Below are 18,804 nucleotides of genomic sequence, written 5' to 3'. Positions count from 1 at the left end.
TGGATCACCTGGGAAGTCCCTGAAGTCACTTTCTATAATCATAGTGTCACTGGAGAATGGACTGTGTTTTGTATGTATCAGTACAGAGAGTAGAAATTTCAGCATCAAAATGTGAGTAAATTATGGATGGACAGTTTTAGAAAACTGGGTTGCATCTAAAAATAAACTTCCAAGATCTGTTTTGTTTGAAATTATGTGTGTTGCCTTCCTAGGTGAGTAATGAGTCTCTCTCTCAACTCATCTGACTACAGTGAATTCTCTGGGGGTAAACAACCCCCACCCCCCACCGCCCTGCTATTTTTTTCCAGGAGAAAGAAATGGAAAAGCAGAAAACCCTCTATCAGCAAGCCCGGCTGCATGAGCGTGGAGCTGCTGAGATGGTCCTTCAGATGATCAGCGCCAGCAAAGGTGATTTCAGAGACTTGTGCATGGGTCCCTTAACTAACACAGAGATGTCACCCTGTGACATGAAGTCATTATTAAAGAATCTGGATAAAGCCCAGTAGGTGTGATTTACCCTGTTTCCTTGGTGATTCCATCTAATCTTTACTTCAACAGGTGAGATGAGCCCCATGGTGGTGGAGACTCTGAAGTTGGGGATCGCCATTCTGAATGGGGGCAATGCCGGTGTACAGCAGGTAATGGGGGCTCACAGGAGGTGGTGCAGACTTTCTGGGGTATTTCCATTTGACAGCTGTCACACTTCAGGAAAGAGAGGTTGACTCTGCTGCATGGATGGCCACCGAGAATCACCTTTGCTGGAGTTTTGTCCTTAGTGGCCAATTATGTTAATTACGTTGAGTAGCTGAAAACACAGATAAAACCAGGACTGGGAGTCTGCAGACAAACGTGCTTAGTAAAGAGGGGTTATCTAGGGTTCAAAAAAAAATTATTTTTTTCATCATTAGCTGATTTTCTGCAAAAATATACTCTAGAGGAAATTTCCTCAGCCTTTGGTTTTTATTTCAACACTTTCATTTATTAGTTGCCTTACTGTGAGCAAGAAGCTTGATCAGTTAAGTGATGTTCAGAACCCCACATACTTGTTTGTTCAGTCATTCATATTCAGTTATTCATATTAACAGCTGCTTAGTGATCACTGACTATGTGCTAGGGCCAGGCTGTCTTCTATGGGTAGAGGATGTAGCAGTGGGTAATGAAAATAATCCACTGCCATCATGCATTAAAAGAGAGAACACACAGAGATATACAGCAGAGTGCCTGGCACATGGAATTCATTCAACAATCTGAACTGGAACTGGCTACAGATGATAGACATGCAGTAGTGTCTCCTGAGCACTCCGGGCTCTAGCTAAAAATAAAAACATCTGTGTGCACAGGAAAATGAAATTTCAAAGACTGTTGGCATTCCCAGGGCCTTTGAGAATTTCCAAATCCATAACTACCACTATTGCATATAATTTTTCCCAGGCTTTAATTCGTCACAAACCAGATTTCTCATTAAGAACTACCATTTCACAGGCACCCCTCACTTTCTCTTCTCTTCCATCACCACCCCATCAGTTGACTTTCTTACAGAGCCCTTTAAAAAAGCTAAGAAGATTCTTACTGTGCCATACCAAGTTCCTAGCTTGCCAGTAATAGAGAACAGAGGAAACAGTCTCTTTGTGAGAAAGACTGTGCTCTCAACTAGTCTCATTACTAGCTAAGCTCCTTCCTCCAACGCATTAAACATAGCATGAGCTGTTCAGATTTTACCTCAGTAACCATAAACATTACTACAGCCTAGTCCTAGAACCTGTTCTAAGGAGAAGATGCTTCAAACAGTAAATCTTTGAAGTCAAAGATCTACTGTACCATCAATACCAGTGGACCTTTATAAAATGAAACATCTGCCCTAAAGAGATTCTAGTTCTATAAGTAGAGAGTGGGGCTCAGGCACATGGAAGGTTTAAGTCCACAGGTGGAATATTTTCATGCTTACCCAAGGTTACAAAACCACCTCCTGAAACTCACTTAGTGTGCCTGAATGATCGGGAACTGCCATCACAAGTAGGAGGGTCGATATTTGTGCCATAGTTTTCATTGCTTTTCCTTTTCGAATGTGTCTCCCTTACAGAAAATGCTAGATTATCTAAAGGAGAAAAAGGATGCTGGGTTCTTTCAAAGTCTTTCTGGTCTTATGCAGTCTTGCAGGTAAATATGGGAAAACCACCCATAGCACTTTTTAAAAATTATTTACTGTTCAGAGAAAGGGGCATGGGGTGGGAGAATGCCACATAAATAAACTGGCTTATCATGAAATTATTGAGAAAAGAGTACCTACTTCAGAAGAGGATGGGTATTATTCCTTTAGCCTTCAGGATTACCTTCAAATAGCATTTAGAAGGGAAAATGTAACACACACACACACACACAAACACACACACCTTACCTGTCTACACCTGTTTAGTGTTTGAATTGCCCTTACTTCCTTTTTTTGTTATGTTGTTTTCTTTGGAGCTGAGTGTGAGTTTCTCTTATTAAACATGTATACTTGTAAGTCAAACTAGCAAAGAATGGAAAAGAAGAATACCTCAGTGTGACTCAAGGCCCTGTGCTCATTAGATCCATTAGGTACTTTGTTAATTTCTATCCTTAACAATTCTTTGAGCCTGAAGAGATATTTAGTGGGTACATATTTTGGCAGAGGTACATCCTGATGTGGGAACATTTTGACATTGTCTGAAAAACAAAGCATTAAGCTTTCCATTTATATTACCCAGTTGTGTAAGCCTCCCCTCTGACATATGAACAGTAGGTAACCAAAAGTCATAAGGTTACCATACTCAATCGTTTCAGAAAAAAGCCAGCAGTCTTTCTAAGAAAAGTATCAGCTTATTCTTCAAGATTCATATATATATTGAATCATCTGCAACTCATTCTGAAAGAAGTCAAAGTTATAGTTACCTAGCTCATTTTCTTCCCATTAGTAATTCTTAAAATTGGAACACTGGTCCAATTGAAAATTTGGGGGATGGACTTTTTATTTGGTGAACTTCATAATATTGCTAGTCATATTGGATTGGGTAAATATTGTGCCCTGGGGTTTTAGGGAACATATCTGAGCTGCAGTACAGTCCCTTGTCTTCAGCTCCATTTTTCCCTCACCAGCAGCCAATTCGTTTATTTCTTTTCTCTCAGGAAAAGAAAATGTAATATTGCTAGACCTGACTCACTGAGGATAAAATAGTACATGTGGACTCAAAGATGGCAAAAATCAAGGCAGTTCGGTTCCATATTGCTCATGAAATTCTCAATTAAATTTCTGAATTCCCATAGTAGTCTATAGCATTTAATATTGCTGAGCTAATTTATAATGATGTCTTAGAGGGATAGGTGACATACTCTTTAGAGGCCAACTGAGTTCTACCAGAAGTTTTAAGATATTTTAATGGTTTTTTGCTGATTATAAAAATAATACATATTTGTAAAATAGTGAGCCATTCAAGAAATTAAAATTTGAAATGGGTATTTTGGGATGGAATAAAGGTCAGAAATGTCTGCTACACAGATTGTCTCCTGAATCATCAGTGATGCTTAAAAGCAGCTATGTCCAAATGTCCTGTTTCCATATTCTCCTAAAATTGAAGGATGGTACTATGTTATTGAGCAGACCCTTTTTACAGCAGGATCTGGGAAAAACCAACATGAGGGCAATAGGAATTTTCACTTTCTCTGTAAAATTCATCTAAATTCCAGAACATACATGACTCCCTGAAAGGGGGAGAGGGGTGCTGGATTTTTCCCTAGAGTCTTTTCAAGCCAACAGTCATTTTCTTTGCCCAGTGGTTAAAGGAAGAGGGGAGTTCACAGAATCTTACTGGACTCTGCCATAGGCTTCCCTAAGGTCTATATTCCTGTGAGACTTTGTGGTCTTAAGTTCTATGAAATCATTCATATTGTGGAAAGAGATAGACTCTATTAGAGAAACAGAGTGAGCCTCAGCTGGAAATCATATGATCCTTATCCTCATGACCACAGCTTTGTGGTTGACCTAGGGGTTCCTGGCTAAGCAGGATTTGGTGGCAGTTGTGACTGGGAAGGTTATGGAAGGTGAGGACCAATGAAAGCCAACTTGTCACAGGTTCAGGAACACACAGGGACACCATGGCCTCTCAAAAGCGTTATCTTGGTATAATTGGCTCCTGAAGCATAGAGTAAAGGAGGTGGCCCGTCAAAATCTGAAACTCTGTAGCTCTCTCCATGGATATTTATCCTAAGCACTAAAAGCCACCGTTCCTTGTGTTACTCAGGAAAAAAAAAAGTAGATGAATGTGAGAAGAACATGAATTAGTGCAGTTTAAAGTAATCTTAAGAAATCTTAGATACAGATTATTCCTTCTTTATTTGGAAAGCCTTTCTAAATCTTCAACCATAAGAAAGGACTCCAACTGGACTAACAATGACAGTCACTGTGTTTCTGACCCTATCCTTGCATATGTCAAGAGCTGTGAGCTCTAGGCACTGCTTGTCACAAACCCAGAGAACCGCTAGACTCAACTGCACTGTAAGGTGTAATGTAATTTATGGTAATACAAGGACAGGATATTCTTAGTTGATGGGTACATTGACATTAAAAACCCATTTTCCCAGTGTGCATAGCCCTGAACCTTGTTTTCTTTCGTCTGTTACAAGTGTCCTTGATTTGAATGCATTTGAGAGGCAGAATAAAGCTGAAGGCCTGGGGATGGTTACCGAGGAAGGAACACGTAAGTAACTGACGAAGGTGAAGGCTGCTCTCTTTCCGATCAAAATCCTGGTTAACTATTTATGGTTAGAGTTGCTGCTCACTGCTACTTAATCTCCAAGGACTTGCTCCATTTTAGCAAGATGTTTCCATCCATAGTTTTTATAAAGCACATACATCCAGGCTGATGTGTTCACAGAACCAATCTTAGCTAAAGATAGTCTAGCCTGACATTTGTGGTTTTCTTACTCTGTGTTCTTCTGTTTTTCTCTTATCACCAGTCATCGTTCGTGAGCGTGGTAAGTTTGAGTCTCTGGCCTGAGTTCCTACCATGTGTGTGAGTCCTAAGGGATCTTATTTAATTGGCTCAGCACAGACACATTTCCGGCTTGGTGGTTGCATGTTGAGTTGAAGTTAGCAGTCTGTTGTTTAATTAAAGAAGTGTCTTCCATCTTCCAAAGCATGGGTTATGGACTGTGAACCATTACTGCCAGCAGCCTAGTTGTTTTCCTTCCAAATGCGTCCCGGAGCTAACAATTCTAGCTTTGTTGGGCATTGCCTCAGTTCCAATTTAAATTGGATTTGTCACCATTCATCCAGAGTTCCCTTTCCACACCGCTCTGACACAGCTTCTTTAGCATTTTTGCAGTCATGTGTATCCGAAGGTATTCTTTGTTGAAAAAGCAAACAAATGCTTGCCCGTATTCTGTGTTTTCAAGGTGAAAAAGTACTCCAGAATGACGAGTTTACACGAGATCTCTTTAGATTCCTACAGTTACTTTGTGAAGGACACAACAGTGGTAAGTGGAACACATTGATTTGTCAAGGGAAAACAACATTCAGGTGCAAAACTAGGAATCATTTCAGGTCGCCACCCTTAACACAACCAATTGCTAATTCAAGGACAACAGTTAATCCATTCCTCAATTAAAAAAACCCTATGTAACATGAGCTTTAAACTTCATGGCTAGTGTTATTTAGTGCCATCCAGGCTAAGTTGCTTCCAGAACCTTCAGACGTTGAAGTTAAATGCCTACCCCTTGCTGTCAAGTTCCTCAGAGCTCATGAAGCCCAGTTTCTGGTGTCACTGGGATGGCTGGGCTCAGGGTGGTGCTCCGACCACCTGCCAGGACCCAAACAGGGTGTCCTTGTCAGGCTTTCCATACAGTGTGTCTCTTCTGAGCGTAGCTGAGAGGCTACGACTTGCTCGCAGGCATGACAGGGATGAGCTCTGACCCAACCCTGGTGTTCTCAGATTTCCAGAACTTCCTGAGGACTCAGATGGGCAACACCACCACTGTGAATGTCATCATCAGTACCGTGGACTACCTTCTGCGTCTGCAGGTGAGTGGGTGCTAGATGGTAGCACACCTCGTATACACTTCTAGAAGCTAAAGACAGTTACAGAAGGTCAGGGACGGCTGAGAATGTGGCCCAGCCCGAGTGCAGAAGATACTGTAATCGATGTCCACACACTTACGGGAAGTCAAATACCTAAATGTGAGTTTGAAGACTGAAATGATAAGAGGGAGCGGTTAAATATGAAATCTATTATAACCTGCTGGTTTACTTTATTTTAGCTGGTGTAAACTTAGCCACAGTGCTCCAGAGCTATAAAACAACCTGTGAGTGAAAACAGACTTTCACTAGGAAAAAGAGATACAAAAAGTGATGGGAAATGAGTTTACAAGTTTTTAGTGTTCAGACATCACTTGGTTTAATTGTTTGAAGGAAAATCCAAATAATTTCAAGAAGACCTACACAAACATAAAAAAGGATTCTCTTTTCTCTTTGCTAATTTCTCAGCCTGGTTCTGCCACTTACCAGTTCATGACCTGGAGCAATCTATCGAGCCTCCTTGTGTTCCATTCTCCTCATCTATAAAATGAGGAGTGTGCTGTCTCACTGGGTGGTAGTAAAGATGAAGAGGTGTAATACATGTAAGGTGCCTAGTACTAATACAGAACAGTGCCTAGTACTGACAGTGCCAGCTATTATGTTGCTGAGTATTTGGGTGATCATATTTATCTTTAATGTAACATTTTGCCTTGTGAATAAATTGTCCTATAACATGGTCACCCAGCTCCGGCTGAACACTGTACTCTCTTTCACCTGTTCTTTCCTGTGGAGGGGAAGTATCTGTACTTAAAAGATGCTTGGGATCGTATGTCGCTTTTTCAAAGAGTCCCAGGCTCCTGTCGTATCAAAGTGGTCACGGAAATGTAGGATGCTCTTGTACTCTTCCTGAACATGAGATTTAGCTTCACTTACTGATATGTGAGAAATACTAAACTCTCCTTGTTTGTTCTTAGGAATCAATCAGTGATTTCTACTGGTATTACTCAGGGAAGGACATCATTGATGAATCTGGACAGCACAATTTTTCCAAAGCCCTGGCAGTCACCAAGCAGATCTTCAATTCCCTAACAGAATACATCCAGGTATGTGCTACGAAATGTTTGCTTGCAAACGAAGGGAACATTTTTAACATTCCCATATTCTGTATTCCCTCAGAATATTTGGCTGCACATGTGGACTGTGGATCCAGCTCCAGCACTGACAGTCTTTCTTATCTATAAACAGGAAAAAATAGTACCTACACTCTATGAAAAGCTGTAGTTTATGGACCCCACTATGACTTGTATATAGCATTGTCACACTTGATTTGCATTGATCTAGTTAACATTTTGCTTTCCCTCCTAGACTGAAATTTTTTTGCAGACAGAAAATTTCTTAGGTATTTTAAAATTATTCATTTCTGGCATGTGTGGCACATCATAGGTGTTCAGTAAGCATGAAGAGTGGAGCAGAGAAATAATTGATAGTATGAAGGAATAAATGGACAAAAGATATTATCTTGAGCCTTGATGTTAAAAACAGAATTCATGAGAGCCTGCTCATTTGTCAGAAATCAGCTCTATGGAAAAGGAACTTCAGAAGCACATAAACTAAGTACAATGACAGTCAAATCAACAGGTGAATTTCAGGATGAATGTCTACATCTTACAGCATTTTCTATTACATCTTACAGCATTATGTATTCATTGCCTGCAGTGGTCTCATGAAAGGAGTAGAGGACGTCCTCAGGCAGAATTTGCTGTAAAATCAGTAATCATATCATGGTCCTCTGTGATTTTTTTAAGATCTATATGATGAGCAAACTGGCACATTCAGATTATATCTGCTTACTGAAATAAACACAAGACTAAGACTTGAAAAGAAGAAGGAGTTCAAGAAGAGATTGATCCATCTTTACTCAAGGATTGTAAAAACATAGGGAGATACAACTAGGAACATGTGACCAATCTAAAGTTTCACTGCATGTGAACTACTTGTAAAGATCATTGAACAGATTGACGAACATCTGATTTGCTCTCTGCAGAACCCATCCTAAGCTTCAGAAAATTCCATGGAGCACTTAGCCCAAAAGTAAAAGAAGATTCACCCTTATCTGGGGTGAATCTGAGACTCTTTAACAATCAGTTTTATTTCAAAAAAGAATCCAGAGGCGTCTCAGGATCACATACCATGTGTTCATGAACAGTGAATTTTAAACATGCTTACTTGATTTAGGGATGCAGGCACAATTTCTCCTGCTCACCTCTTCCCTGGGAATTCAGCCAAGCCTTTTCTAGAACTTGATACTAGAACACTAGTATCAGTGTTCCTTTTGAAAATTGATTGTGTGATTTGGAGAGTGATTAAAGGGTAGAAAAATACAGGAAAAAGCATAAGGAACATAGGTGGAACGTGACAGAAGACTCAGTGTATAAAAAATACATAAAATAGTCTCATTGAAAAGGTAGAGAGTAAGATGCTGGCCTAAGAAACTTTGGAAATGAGAACAATCTGAAAGACCAAAGTCAAGAAGAACTTTACATAAGCACTTTAGTTGATGAAGTTTTTCCCATGTTGGGTACGTGTTAATAATTCTGAAACCATACATACAGTGGGTTGGCCAAAAAGTTCAATTGGATTTTTCCATGTAATTGTACAGAAAGCCCTGAATGGACTTTTTGGCCAACCCAATATAATGGAAATGAGCCTGGTTTCTCTCTGATGAGCAAGCAGAGGAGACTAGATGATCCCTATGGGAATGAAGGAGAGTTGGAGATACCCATATGCTAAACTCATGTTCATTTTAACATAGATATAAATGGTTACATATGGAAATATTTATGGATATGTGTATATACATGGATTAGTAAAACACATATATTTCTGCTGCTCTGTCAGCCAGGAGGACCTGAAAAATTGATACCCCAGTAGCAGCAAATAAAACTAGAGCCCAGTTCTTCATCCCTAATACCACTCTCCATTGAAAGGAAATAAGGCTCCTTAGAGAAATGGCTGATTCTAGAACTAGAGCAAGAAACATACAAGATGAGCCTGGAGAATCCTATAGAGCAAGAAAATGCTAAAAAATAATGGTGGAGGTATGTCAAAGAGATACAAGGGCCAACTGAAAGAGCTCCCAATGGCCAAAATTAGAAAAATTAGAGTTACAAAATAATGTAAATAAAGTAATATTGAATTATAACCCAAAGCATAAAATGAATTTGTGAAGTCCATACTGATGTAAATAAATGCTAAATAAATAAGAACAGATAACTCTCCATTCAGAAGAATTCCAAATGATTTATTTTTAAAAAGAAAAGAAACAGTGGTTCAATAACGATCTTCAAAAGTAGGGAAGGCTATTAACGTAGAAAATGCCGAGTAGTCATCAAGTCATCCCTCTGTTTGGCTTTTAGAAAAGTTAGAAATGATATACCTGACATGTAGGTTAATGATAAGAAAATCCTAAAAGTAGTTTAACATTCATAATTCAGATTTTTTTTTTTTACTTGAGTAGATAGCCATGTGGTCATCACATTTATATACATGGATTAGTAAAACACATATATTTCTGCTGCTCTGTCAGCCAGGAGGACCTAAAAAATTGATACCCCAGTAGCAGCAAATAAAACTAAAGCCCAGTTCTTCATCCCTAATACCACTCTCCATTGAAAGGAAATAAGGCTCCTTAGAGAAATGGCTGATTCTCGAACTAGAGCAAGAAACATACAAGATGAGCCTGGAGAATCCTATAGAGCAAGAAAATGCTAAAAAATAATGGTGGAGGTATGTCAAAGAGATACAAGGGCCGACTGAAAGAGCTCCCAATGGCCAAAATTAGAAAAATTAGAGTTACAAAATAATGTAAATAAAGTAATATTGAATTATAACCCAAAGCATAAAATGAATATGTGAAGTCCATACTGATGTAAATAAATGCTAAATAAATAAGAACAGATAACTCTCCATTCAGAAGAATTCCAAATGATTTATTTTTAAAAAGAAAAGAAACAGTGGTTCAATAACGATCTTCAAAAGTAGGGAAGGCTATTAACATAGAAAATGCCGAGTAGTCATCAAGTCATCCCTCTGTTTGGCTTTCAGAAAAGTTAGAAATGATATACCTGACATGTAGGTTAATGATAAGAAAATCCTAAAAGTAGTTTAACATTCATAATTCAGATTTTTTTTTTTTACTTGAGTAGATAGCCATGTGGTCATCACATTTAATGAGTAGCTTTGCCTGCAGACCATGGAAATACACGGGCCTCGTTTTCAGATTGTGCTCCTTGGAACCCTGGAGCTCCTCAGAAGCCCTCTTAGGCCAAGGTGGGGATCTGGAATTGGCAGGAGTACCCTTCAGCCCTGTTTCAACCAGAGCATTTACTTTTAAAATAATGTTGTTTAGCATAAGAACAAACGCTAAAGAAAATCTCTGAAAATCACCACACTGTGAAATTCCTAGTGACTTTTCCTAGAAATAGGATCTTAGGATGGGTTGGGGGAGAAGTAATAAGTAACCTGGGAAAATATTGAGCTGCAAGATATGAGACATTTGGAAAGAGCTGATGTCAGATGCCCTTACTAAGGCAAATTTCAGAACAGCTTGTGATGCTTCAGTGAGACAAGAATGTCCTCCTCTCCTCAGGGCCCCTGCATTGGGAACCAGCAGAGCCTGGCTCACAGCAGGCTGTGGGATGCAGTGGTTGGCTTCCTCCACGTGTTTGCTAACATGCAGATGAAACTCTCTCAGGTACTGTGGCCTGTTCCCCATTCCCCATGTGTCATTGATGTGAAATGCTTAGTCAGTCCCCACCCCCTGGTCTTCCCACTGTGGATGTGGCTGCTTGACCAACTGCCTGGAAAAGCCACGCGAATCAGATCTCATTTGTAAAAGGAGGGCCTCAGTGGGAGATGGGAATGAACACCTCCTGGGGGGTCCCAGACAGGCTTTTGCATGAACACAGCTTCCTCCTTTGTGTCCCACCCACCTATCCTTTTCCATCATTGCCTCAACAGTTGCTTTTTATGGTGCTGATCCCTTTTGCTTCCTTGTCACTGTTTCACAGTTTATGAACATGATCCACCACCTTGTCTGATCTGTCAAATGTCTGCATGTCTCTAACTCACATCTCCTTTCTCTCTCAACCTTTGCTGTCCCTCCTCCCCATCTCTGCCTTTCCTTCTCACTCCCCATCTCTCTGGCAAGATGAATTGGAATCACTTAGAACATTTATTACCAACAAATAAATGTAGTGTCTGTAGTAGTTGATCGCCTCTCTCCATGGCAACACATGACGGAGAACATCAGGATATGTTTCAGGCTGATTAGAGTCACATTGGCAGCATTCATGTAAATAATGTGTATCTAAAATTTTCAAGGCTGTCACATCTGCCTCTCTCTTTTGGAATGTGCTATTCACCCCTTTCGTTTTTCCCCTTTTGACTCTGGCCTTATGGGAAGAGAGAATTCTTGGGAGGGCTGCCAGTTTGGCAGTAATACATCCACTGCTGTGTCAACCCAACAGGGCAGTGTGGTACAGAGTCCCCAGAGAAAAAATCCTGACCCTGCCACTTCCTCACGGGTGTCTTCTGGGAAGTCACTTCACCCTTCCGGTTTTTACTTTCATCATCTAGAAAATGTTGGGAGTTAGAATAGATGATGACCTCAGAGGGCTCTTCTAGCCCTAACAGTCTACACTTCCGTGATGTTTTGTGGATATCTGTGACACCCTCCAAAGGTGGGAGGAAAGCCTTCTGAAATCTGAAGGGCTAGCTAAAGAACTGTGTCCTGGTGAGAGAGAGTCTGTAAAAGAAGTGTGGCCCAGAACCCATATTTTTAATCTCACCCTCAGATTCCCCACCTCAGACCTTCCAAGGGTTGTTTCCCTTGTGTGACACAGGTATCAAACCCAGAGCCCACTTGGCAATGCTCTTGTCTGCCATGCTGAAATGAAAACCAAACAGACTGGTATCAAAACCATCCGGAGGAATAGCCTCAATAATACAACATTTTAAGGGACAAGTGGTACCCAGATCACCACCGATTAGAATCAGGAGAACCTAAATTAAGGAAAAAAGGAGAACCCATTTGGTGATTGGAACCTTGATAATTTAATTGGATTGCAATAGTATTCCCCAAAAGCTCACCGGAAATTCTTCAGTATGAAAAATGGCAACCTAAGCTACTAGAGATACCTAACGGGTCTTTGGTGGATTGGGTTGTTCAGTAGTTTTGGACAATTGGTGTATCTGACATGTTGTGCTAATAAAAGGAAAACTGTAAAGGAACTCTTCTGGATGAGGCCTCTTACAGCGAGCCTCCTGATGCTACAAAGAGAAGATGCTAAGATGTCCACATCCACCATGAGAAGGGAGCTCATTCTGGAGATGGACACAGCCTTCACCTGACCTTCCCAGAGCAGGCTCTCCTTGCTCACTGCCCTGTACTTTGCTGAGGGATCAGATAGCTCAGGGGTATCTCCTGTTTCTGTTCTAGGATTCCAGTCAGATCGAGCTGCTGAAGGAACTCTTGGATCTCCTTCAGGACATGGTGGTGATGCTTCTGTCCCTCCTGGAAGGTTGGGCTGTTTGGTATAACTAGGCATTCACACGACTGTCATTGGTCCGAGCACTAACCGTACTAATCACACAGAGTATCCTTCTGGCAGGTCATTGATGCCAGATGACATTGGTTAGAAAACCAAATTTTCAGAAACAAACAAAAGAAAATGAGTGAGGGGCACGTGGTCTGATGGACAAAGCCTGAAACCAACTCATTTTGTATCAATAGGAAAGCCAGAATGAACTGGGGAAAACCTCCAAGCTTTGCTCTTCCCTATCCTCTCCTCTCCCCATTGCTTTTCAATACATCTGGCTGCCAGTGTGTATGCCAGCCATCTAGTTGGGCACCCTCCTAGGTCTCAGGGGATTAGAGGGGCACCACTTATCCCTATGTGTCCCTGATAATCTGATAACAAAGCCACTCTCCAGGCCCCAGGCCAGGTAGAAGGCACTGGCGTGGCCGTCTCCTCCTTCCGTGTCTCTTTCCCCCTTGGCTCCTAGTGGTGTAGTCTTTATGGCTTGCTGCTCCCTTCTACCCATTTCTAGATCATCACGGTTGGAAAAAGAGCTGACCGATTGGGGATAGAAGTCTGAAAATATCTGCCTGACCAGTTTCATGATGACTTGGGTTTATTTATGTATCTGTGTGTCTTTTTGAACCTGCCTCACAGGGAATGTGGTAAATGGAACCATTGGAAAGCAGATGGTTGATACACTGGTAGAGTCATCTACCAATGTAGAAATGATCTTGAAATTCTTTGACATGTTCTTGAAACTTAAAGACTTAACCAGCTCAGACACCTTCAAGGAATATGACCCCGATGGGAAAGGAATCATTTCCAAAAAGGAATTCCAGAAGGCCATGGAAGGGCAAAAGCAGTACACACAGTCAGAGATAGAATTTCTCCTTTCGTGCGCAGAAGCTGATGAAAATGACATGTTTAATTACATCGATTTTGTTGACCGGTTCCATGAGCCAGCCAAGGACATAGGGTTTAATGTGGCAGTGTTGTTGACAAACCTTTCTGAGCATATGCCAAATGATTCTCGCCTTAAGTGTCTGTTGGACCCAGCAGAAAGTGTACTCAATTACTTCGAACCATACCTGGGACGCATTGAGATCATGGGTGGGGCCAAGAAAATTGAGCGTGTTTATTTTGAGATTAGTGAGTCCAGTCGAACTCAGTGGGAGAAGCCCCAGGTGAAGGAGTCTAAGCGACAGTTCATCTTTGATGTTGTCAATGAGGGCGGGGAGCAAGAGAAGATGGAGCTGTTCGTGAACTTCTGTGAGGACACCATCTTTGAGATGCAGTTAGCATCACAGATCTCGGAATCTGACTCAGCCGACAGGCCAGACGAGGAGGAGGAAGAAGATGGAGATTCTTCTTATGTGTTAGAAGTGGAGGGTGAAGAGGAAGAGGAGGAGAAGTCTTTTGAGTGTGCCTCTGCATTTGCCATGGCTTGTGCCTCAGTGAAGAGAAACGTGGCCAACTTTCTGAAGAGGGCCACCCTGAAGAACCTCAGGAAGCAGTACAGGAAGGTAAAGAAGATGACCCTCAAGGAGCTGGTGAAGGTGTTCTTCTCTTTCTTCTGGACGTTGTTCGTGGGGCTCTTCCACTTGCTCTTCACTATAGTGGGAGGCATCATTCAGGTCCTCTGGAGCGCAGTGTTCGGAGGGGGACTCATAGAAGGGGCAAAGAACATAAGAGTCACCAAGATCCTGGGTGACATGCCTGACCCAACCCAGTTTGGTATCCACGATGACACTGTGGAAGCTGAGAGGGCAGAAGTGCCTGAGCCAGGCATCACCACGGAACTCTTGTACTTCGTAAAGGGGGAGAAGGGAGATGCAGACATCATGTCAGATCTCACTGGACTCCACCCAAAGAAAGAAGGTGGCTTAAAGCATGGGCCCGAAGTGGGTTTGGGTGACCTCTCTGAGATTATTGGCAAGGACGAACCCCCTACCTTAGAGAGTACTGTACAGAAGAAAAGGAAAGCACAGGTAAGCACATGACGTGTTTCTGTCACCTTTCTTTATCCCCAGAAAAAGACTTGCCACTCTACCTTGCAATCAATACTGATACCAGTTCTCTAGGAGCAGATGCTGTATTAGACACCAGCTCTCCTGTGATGACCCTAATCTGATAATTCCAGCTTTGTCATATCTGAAGAGATGAGACTTAGATGGTTGTCCCAATGTCTAATTGCTCAATGGTCTTCCAGTTTACATTGTAAGAGTTCAAACAGGGTGATCCATGACCTGCCACTTGCTTCCACACCTTGTATTAGGTTAGTCTGCAAGGCACATGGGTTCATTCAGTAGCTGAAAGAGTAGAAAACCAGGTATACCATAAAAGGAGACCTTTCTGATAAGGTCATATGTCTGCAGTGTCCTGAAAGATCCAGATGTTAGCATACAGTTTAGCACAGTGCCCAGTAGCTTTGTCACGCTGGGGACATTTTCATCCTTTTGCTGCCCCCACTATCCAATTTGGACTTTTGAGTCAGTGGACTAGATTGAGTGAATAAGATAGAAGAATTCAGAGCCCTTTGGCCATCAAAAGTTCTGCATGTTGCAGTATCCAACTCACAACATCATTCTAGCAATAGAGTATTGGGTGAAGTGTGAAGAGATCAGGGCCCAAAGACAACCTTTATTCATGAGTTACATTACTGTTTACCAAATAGTTGATGTACACTTATCACTGTTTTAGGCTCTGGGAATACAACGGTGAATGAGAAATGCATTGTTCCTATAATTTAGTGAAAAAGATTGACATTGGACAAGTCAGTACAAGCATGGAGAATATTAGGGAGGAGGAGCATCAGTGCTATGGAAATGTGTAGGAGAGGTGTGGAGAGTCAAGAAAGAAAGCTTCAGAATCGTAAACATTCTGAAAGTATTACTTGATTTACTCTCTTGCTCCCTGGTGTAACCCAGGGACTAGAGCAGAGTTTGAAACACAACAGGGACTCATTCGAGGCCTGCTATATGCCAGGATGTACTCCTAGGATATGGGAACACATTGGTTAATAAGAGAGACAACATTTTTGCTTTCATGGAGCTTAACTTCTAGTGGAACAAGACAGCAAATAAATAATTACCATTTGGAGCATGTGCTAAAATGAATGAACAAGATCATGTATTACAGAGTGACTATGGCCCTACTATAAATAGGATGCTCAAGGTGCATCTGAAAATGTGTCGTCTGAACCAGGTCCTGAAGAATGGCAGGCACCTCAAAAATCAGGACAGTCATATTCCAGGCAGAGGATATGGCTTGTGCTAAGTTTCTGGTACAGGGAAGCATGTCTCAGGAAAGAAAAGGAGGTCTAGGTGTTTGTGTTGGAAATGAGTCAGATGATACAAGATGAAGATGGAGAGAAAGGCCATAATCATAATGGCTTTAAAGGCCTTAGTGTGGGACTTGAGAGCTTTCCTGATGGCTCAGCGGTAAAGAATCTGCCTGCAATGCAGGAGCCATGGGTTCGATCCCTGGGTCGGGAAGATCCCCCGGAAGAAGACATGGCAGCCCACTCCAGTATTCTTGCCTGGAGAATCCTACGGACAGAGGAGCCTGGCGGGCTGCAGTCCATAGGGTCACAGAGTTGAACATGACTGAAACAGCTTAGCACATGAAGGAGCTTGAACTTTATTCTCAGTGCCATGGTCATCAATCAGAGAGGGTGGGGTAGTGGAAGGGGATTGAAGACAGGGCAGGGATGCTGTCTGATGGAAGCGGGTTCTGGATTAGACCTGCCATGACTTGTGTTCCATCTCTCCCTGACCCCATGAAGCAGTGGGACCACTGCCGCAGGGCTCAGACAATGTCCTAGCACAAGTTTACTCTTTAGATTGAATAATAGCAGGGAGATTTTCAAGCCTGAAATCTTTGGTCTCTCCAGAGCCATGTGATGTATAGCAGGACACTTATGTTCTGTGATCCTGAGAACTGCCAAAGCATAAAGAGAGAGAGCCATTGGGATTTCTGACCATGTACAGTGGCTAGTGATATGCTTCATCATTATGAACATATTTATTTGAGGAAAGTTTAACTGATTGTTATTTTTGTCTAGGTAGCAGAAATGAAAGCAGCTCATGAAGCAGAAGGAAAACTAGAGTCTGAGAAGGCAGAGTAAGTTCTTGATAGCTATTCTAATTGCTATGATTGATAGTTCTCAATATTATCTACTATTCTGTGGCTATGGTAAATAGAAAGCTTAAGTTCTGTTAACAGAAGGAACAGATAATTGTGCAAGCTTTGGATACATTTCTTTTTTCCTTTCTTATGACTAATATCCCATTGTGTGTGTGTGTGTGTGTGTGTTTATTCATTCCTCTACTTACACTTCAGTTGCTTCCATATCTTGGCTATTGTAAATAGCGCTGCAGTGAACATTGGGATGCCTGTATCTTTTAGAATTATTGGTTTTGTTTTCTTTGGATATATACCCAGGAGTGGGATTGCTGGATCCTATGGTAGCTCTCTTTTTAGTGTTTTGAGGAACCTCCATACTGTTTCCCATGGTGGCTGCATCAATTTACATTCCCACCAACAGTACACAGGGGTTCCCTTTTCTCCACATCCTCACCAGCATTTATTTCTGTTCTTTTTGATGATAGCCATTCTGACAGGTGTGAGATGATAGCTCATTGTTGTTTTGACTTGTATTTCCCTGATGATTAATGGGAGTTGGTGATGGACAGAGAGGCCTGGCGTGCTGCAATTCATGGGGTCGCAGAGAGTCGGACACGACTGAGCGACTGAACTGAACTGAACTGATGATTAATGATATTGATCATCTTTTCATGGGTGGATACATTTCTTTTTATGCCAGGTAGGCAATAAACACATTCTAATAATTGTGTTCACTTTACAGTCCAAATAGTAGATCAGGGTTTCACCATCTGATCAAGCAAATGATCAAACACTCACACTTAGCAGCTTCATCTAATGCTGATGATGGTGCTATCTATTGATAGTAATTACTGAATAACTGCTACACACCAGGCCTTTTGCTAAGTTCTTTTATGCGATACTTCATTTAATTCCTAACATAAACTTGAAATAGGTACTATTGGCAATTCTCATGAAAGCTTAGAAAATAAAGGACAACATTTCTGAAGGGGAAAAAGTTTGGTAAGGCAAATTTCAGAAGACTACTAAATTGTATATGTACACCTGTGACCATGACTCACCAAAGGAAGTAATCAAGACCTGAGATTCCTGGCCCCAGAGAATAATATGTCTCCCACCCCTCTCAGCCCAGATTTCTCTTTAGTCTCCCCGTCAGGGTCAAGCCTCCCTCTGCCCTCTGTGCTGAGTGGCTTTCTCATTCCTGCAGCATGGAAGATGGGGAGAAAGAGGACACGGCCAAAGAAGAAGAGCAGGCCAAGGCCCTGTGGGCAGACGTGACCAAAAGGAAGAAGCGACGGTGTGGCCAGAAGGTTGAGAAGCCTGAAGCCTTCATGGCCAATTTCTTTAAAGGGCTGGAAATCTATCAGACCAAGTTGCTGGTAAGCACTCTGGCCCTGGTCCCACTTGGGTGCAGGCGTTGGCACGGGCAGACCTCAGAGAGGTGGCCACTGACTTTGTTTCACCGTTTGATTAGTTGTGCTTCCTCACCTTTCTCATTCCTCTTCCTTGCCTCTTCTTGATTACCTGCTTGTCCCTTCTGTGTTGGAGGGAAGAGAAAGCGAAAGTGTTAGCCACTCACTCATGTCTGACTCTTTGCGACCCCATGGACTGTAGCCCGCCAGGCTCCTCTGTCTATACAATTCCCCAGGCAAGAATACTAGATTGGGTAGCCTTTCTCTTCCCCAGGGGATCTTCCCAACCCAGGGATCAAACCCAGGTTTGCTGCATTGCAGGCAGATTCTTTACCATCTGAGCCACCAGTTAGAGGGAAAGGAAAAGGGGAAATGCAAGCGCTCCAGCTCCTCTGCCCTGTGCCCTCTCCAGGAGGGAGAGCTTTATGTGTGCCATGTGGGGCCTTGACCCGTGCCAGTCAGAAACTTCAGAAGCAGTGAGATCATTCGGATGCAGAAAGACCATTCCTGTGGCGCGTTAGGTTGTCATGCTAGTTCTCAAAAGCTCTGTTACTCCACAGGTCCTCCGCCCAGCTTGTGATATCCTTTCTCTGGCGAATTGCCCACTGAGGCACAGTTGCTCAAGGCCAGGACCACACCCTCCCAGCACCACTGGTGG

General features: G+C 42.1%; 1 protein-coding gene across 1 annotated transcript in view; it reads left to right on the top strand.

The window, feature by feature from the left end:
• RYR3 (ryanodine receptor 3) overlaps positions 1 to 18,804 on the top strand; it is a 555,495-nt gene that overhangs the window by 515,938 nt on the left and 20,753 nt on the right. The window contains exons 79-91 of the mRNA XM_081507033.1: positions 309 to 408; positions 559 to 638; positions 2,081 to 2,157; positions 4,639 to 4,712; positions 4,972 to 4,989; positions 5,410 to 5,490; positions 5,946 to 6,034; positions 7,003 to 7,131; positions 10,677 to 10,781; positions 12,528 to 12,609; positions 13,264 to 14,597; positions 16,673 to 16,731; positions 17,942 to 18,113. Coding sequence (XP_081363159.1) covers positions 309 to 408; positions 559 to 638; positions 2,081 to 2,157; positions 4,639 to 4,712; positions 4,972 to 4,989; positions 5,410 to 5,490; positions 5,946 to 6,034; positions 7,003 to 7,131; positions 10,677 to 10,781; positions 12,528 to 12,609; positions 13,264 to 14,597; positions 16,673 to 16,731; positions 17,942 to 18,113 — 2,400 coding nt within the window. The remainder of the gene's footprint in view (positions 1 to 308; positions 409 to 558; positions 639 to 2,080; positions 2,158 to 4,638; positions 4,713 to 4,971; positions 4,990 to 5,409; positions 5,491 to 5,945; positions 6,035 to 7,002; positions 7,132 to 10,676; positions 10,782 to 12,527; positions 12,610 to 13,263; positions 14,598 to 16,672; positions 16,732 to 17,941; positions 18,114 to 18,804) is intronic.

The sequence above is a fragment of the Giraffa tippelskirchi genome, chromosome 7 (assembly GCF_054371585.1).
Source record: "Giraffa tippelskirchi isolate mGirTip1 chromosome 7, T2T-mGirTip1v1.2.pri, whole genome shotgun sequence".
In the NCBI taxonomy this organism is placed as follows: Eukaryota; Metazoa; Chordata; class Mammalia; order Artiodactyla; family Giraffidae; genus Giraffa; species Giraffa tippelskirchi.
The sequence above is the reverse complement of the archived record's forward strand: the minus strand, read 5'-3'. Positions and strand labels throughout refer to the sequence as shown.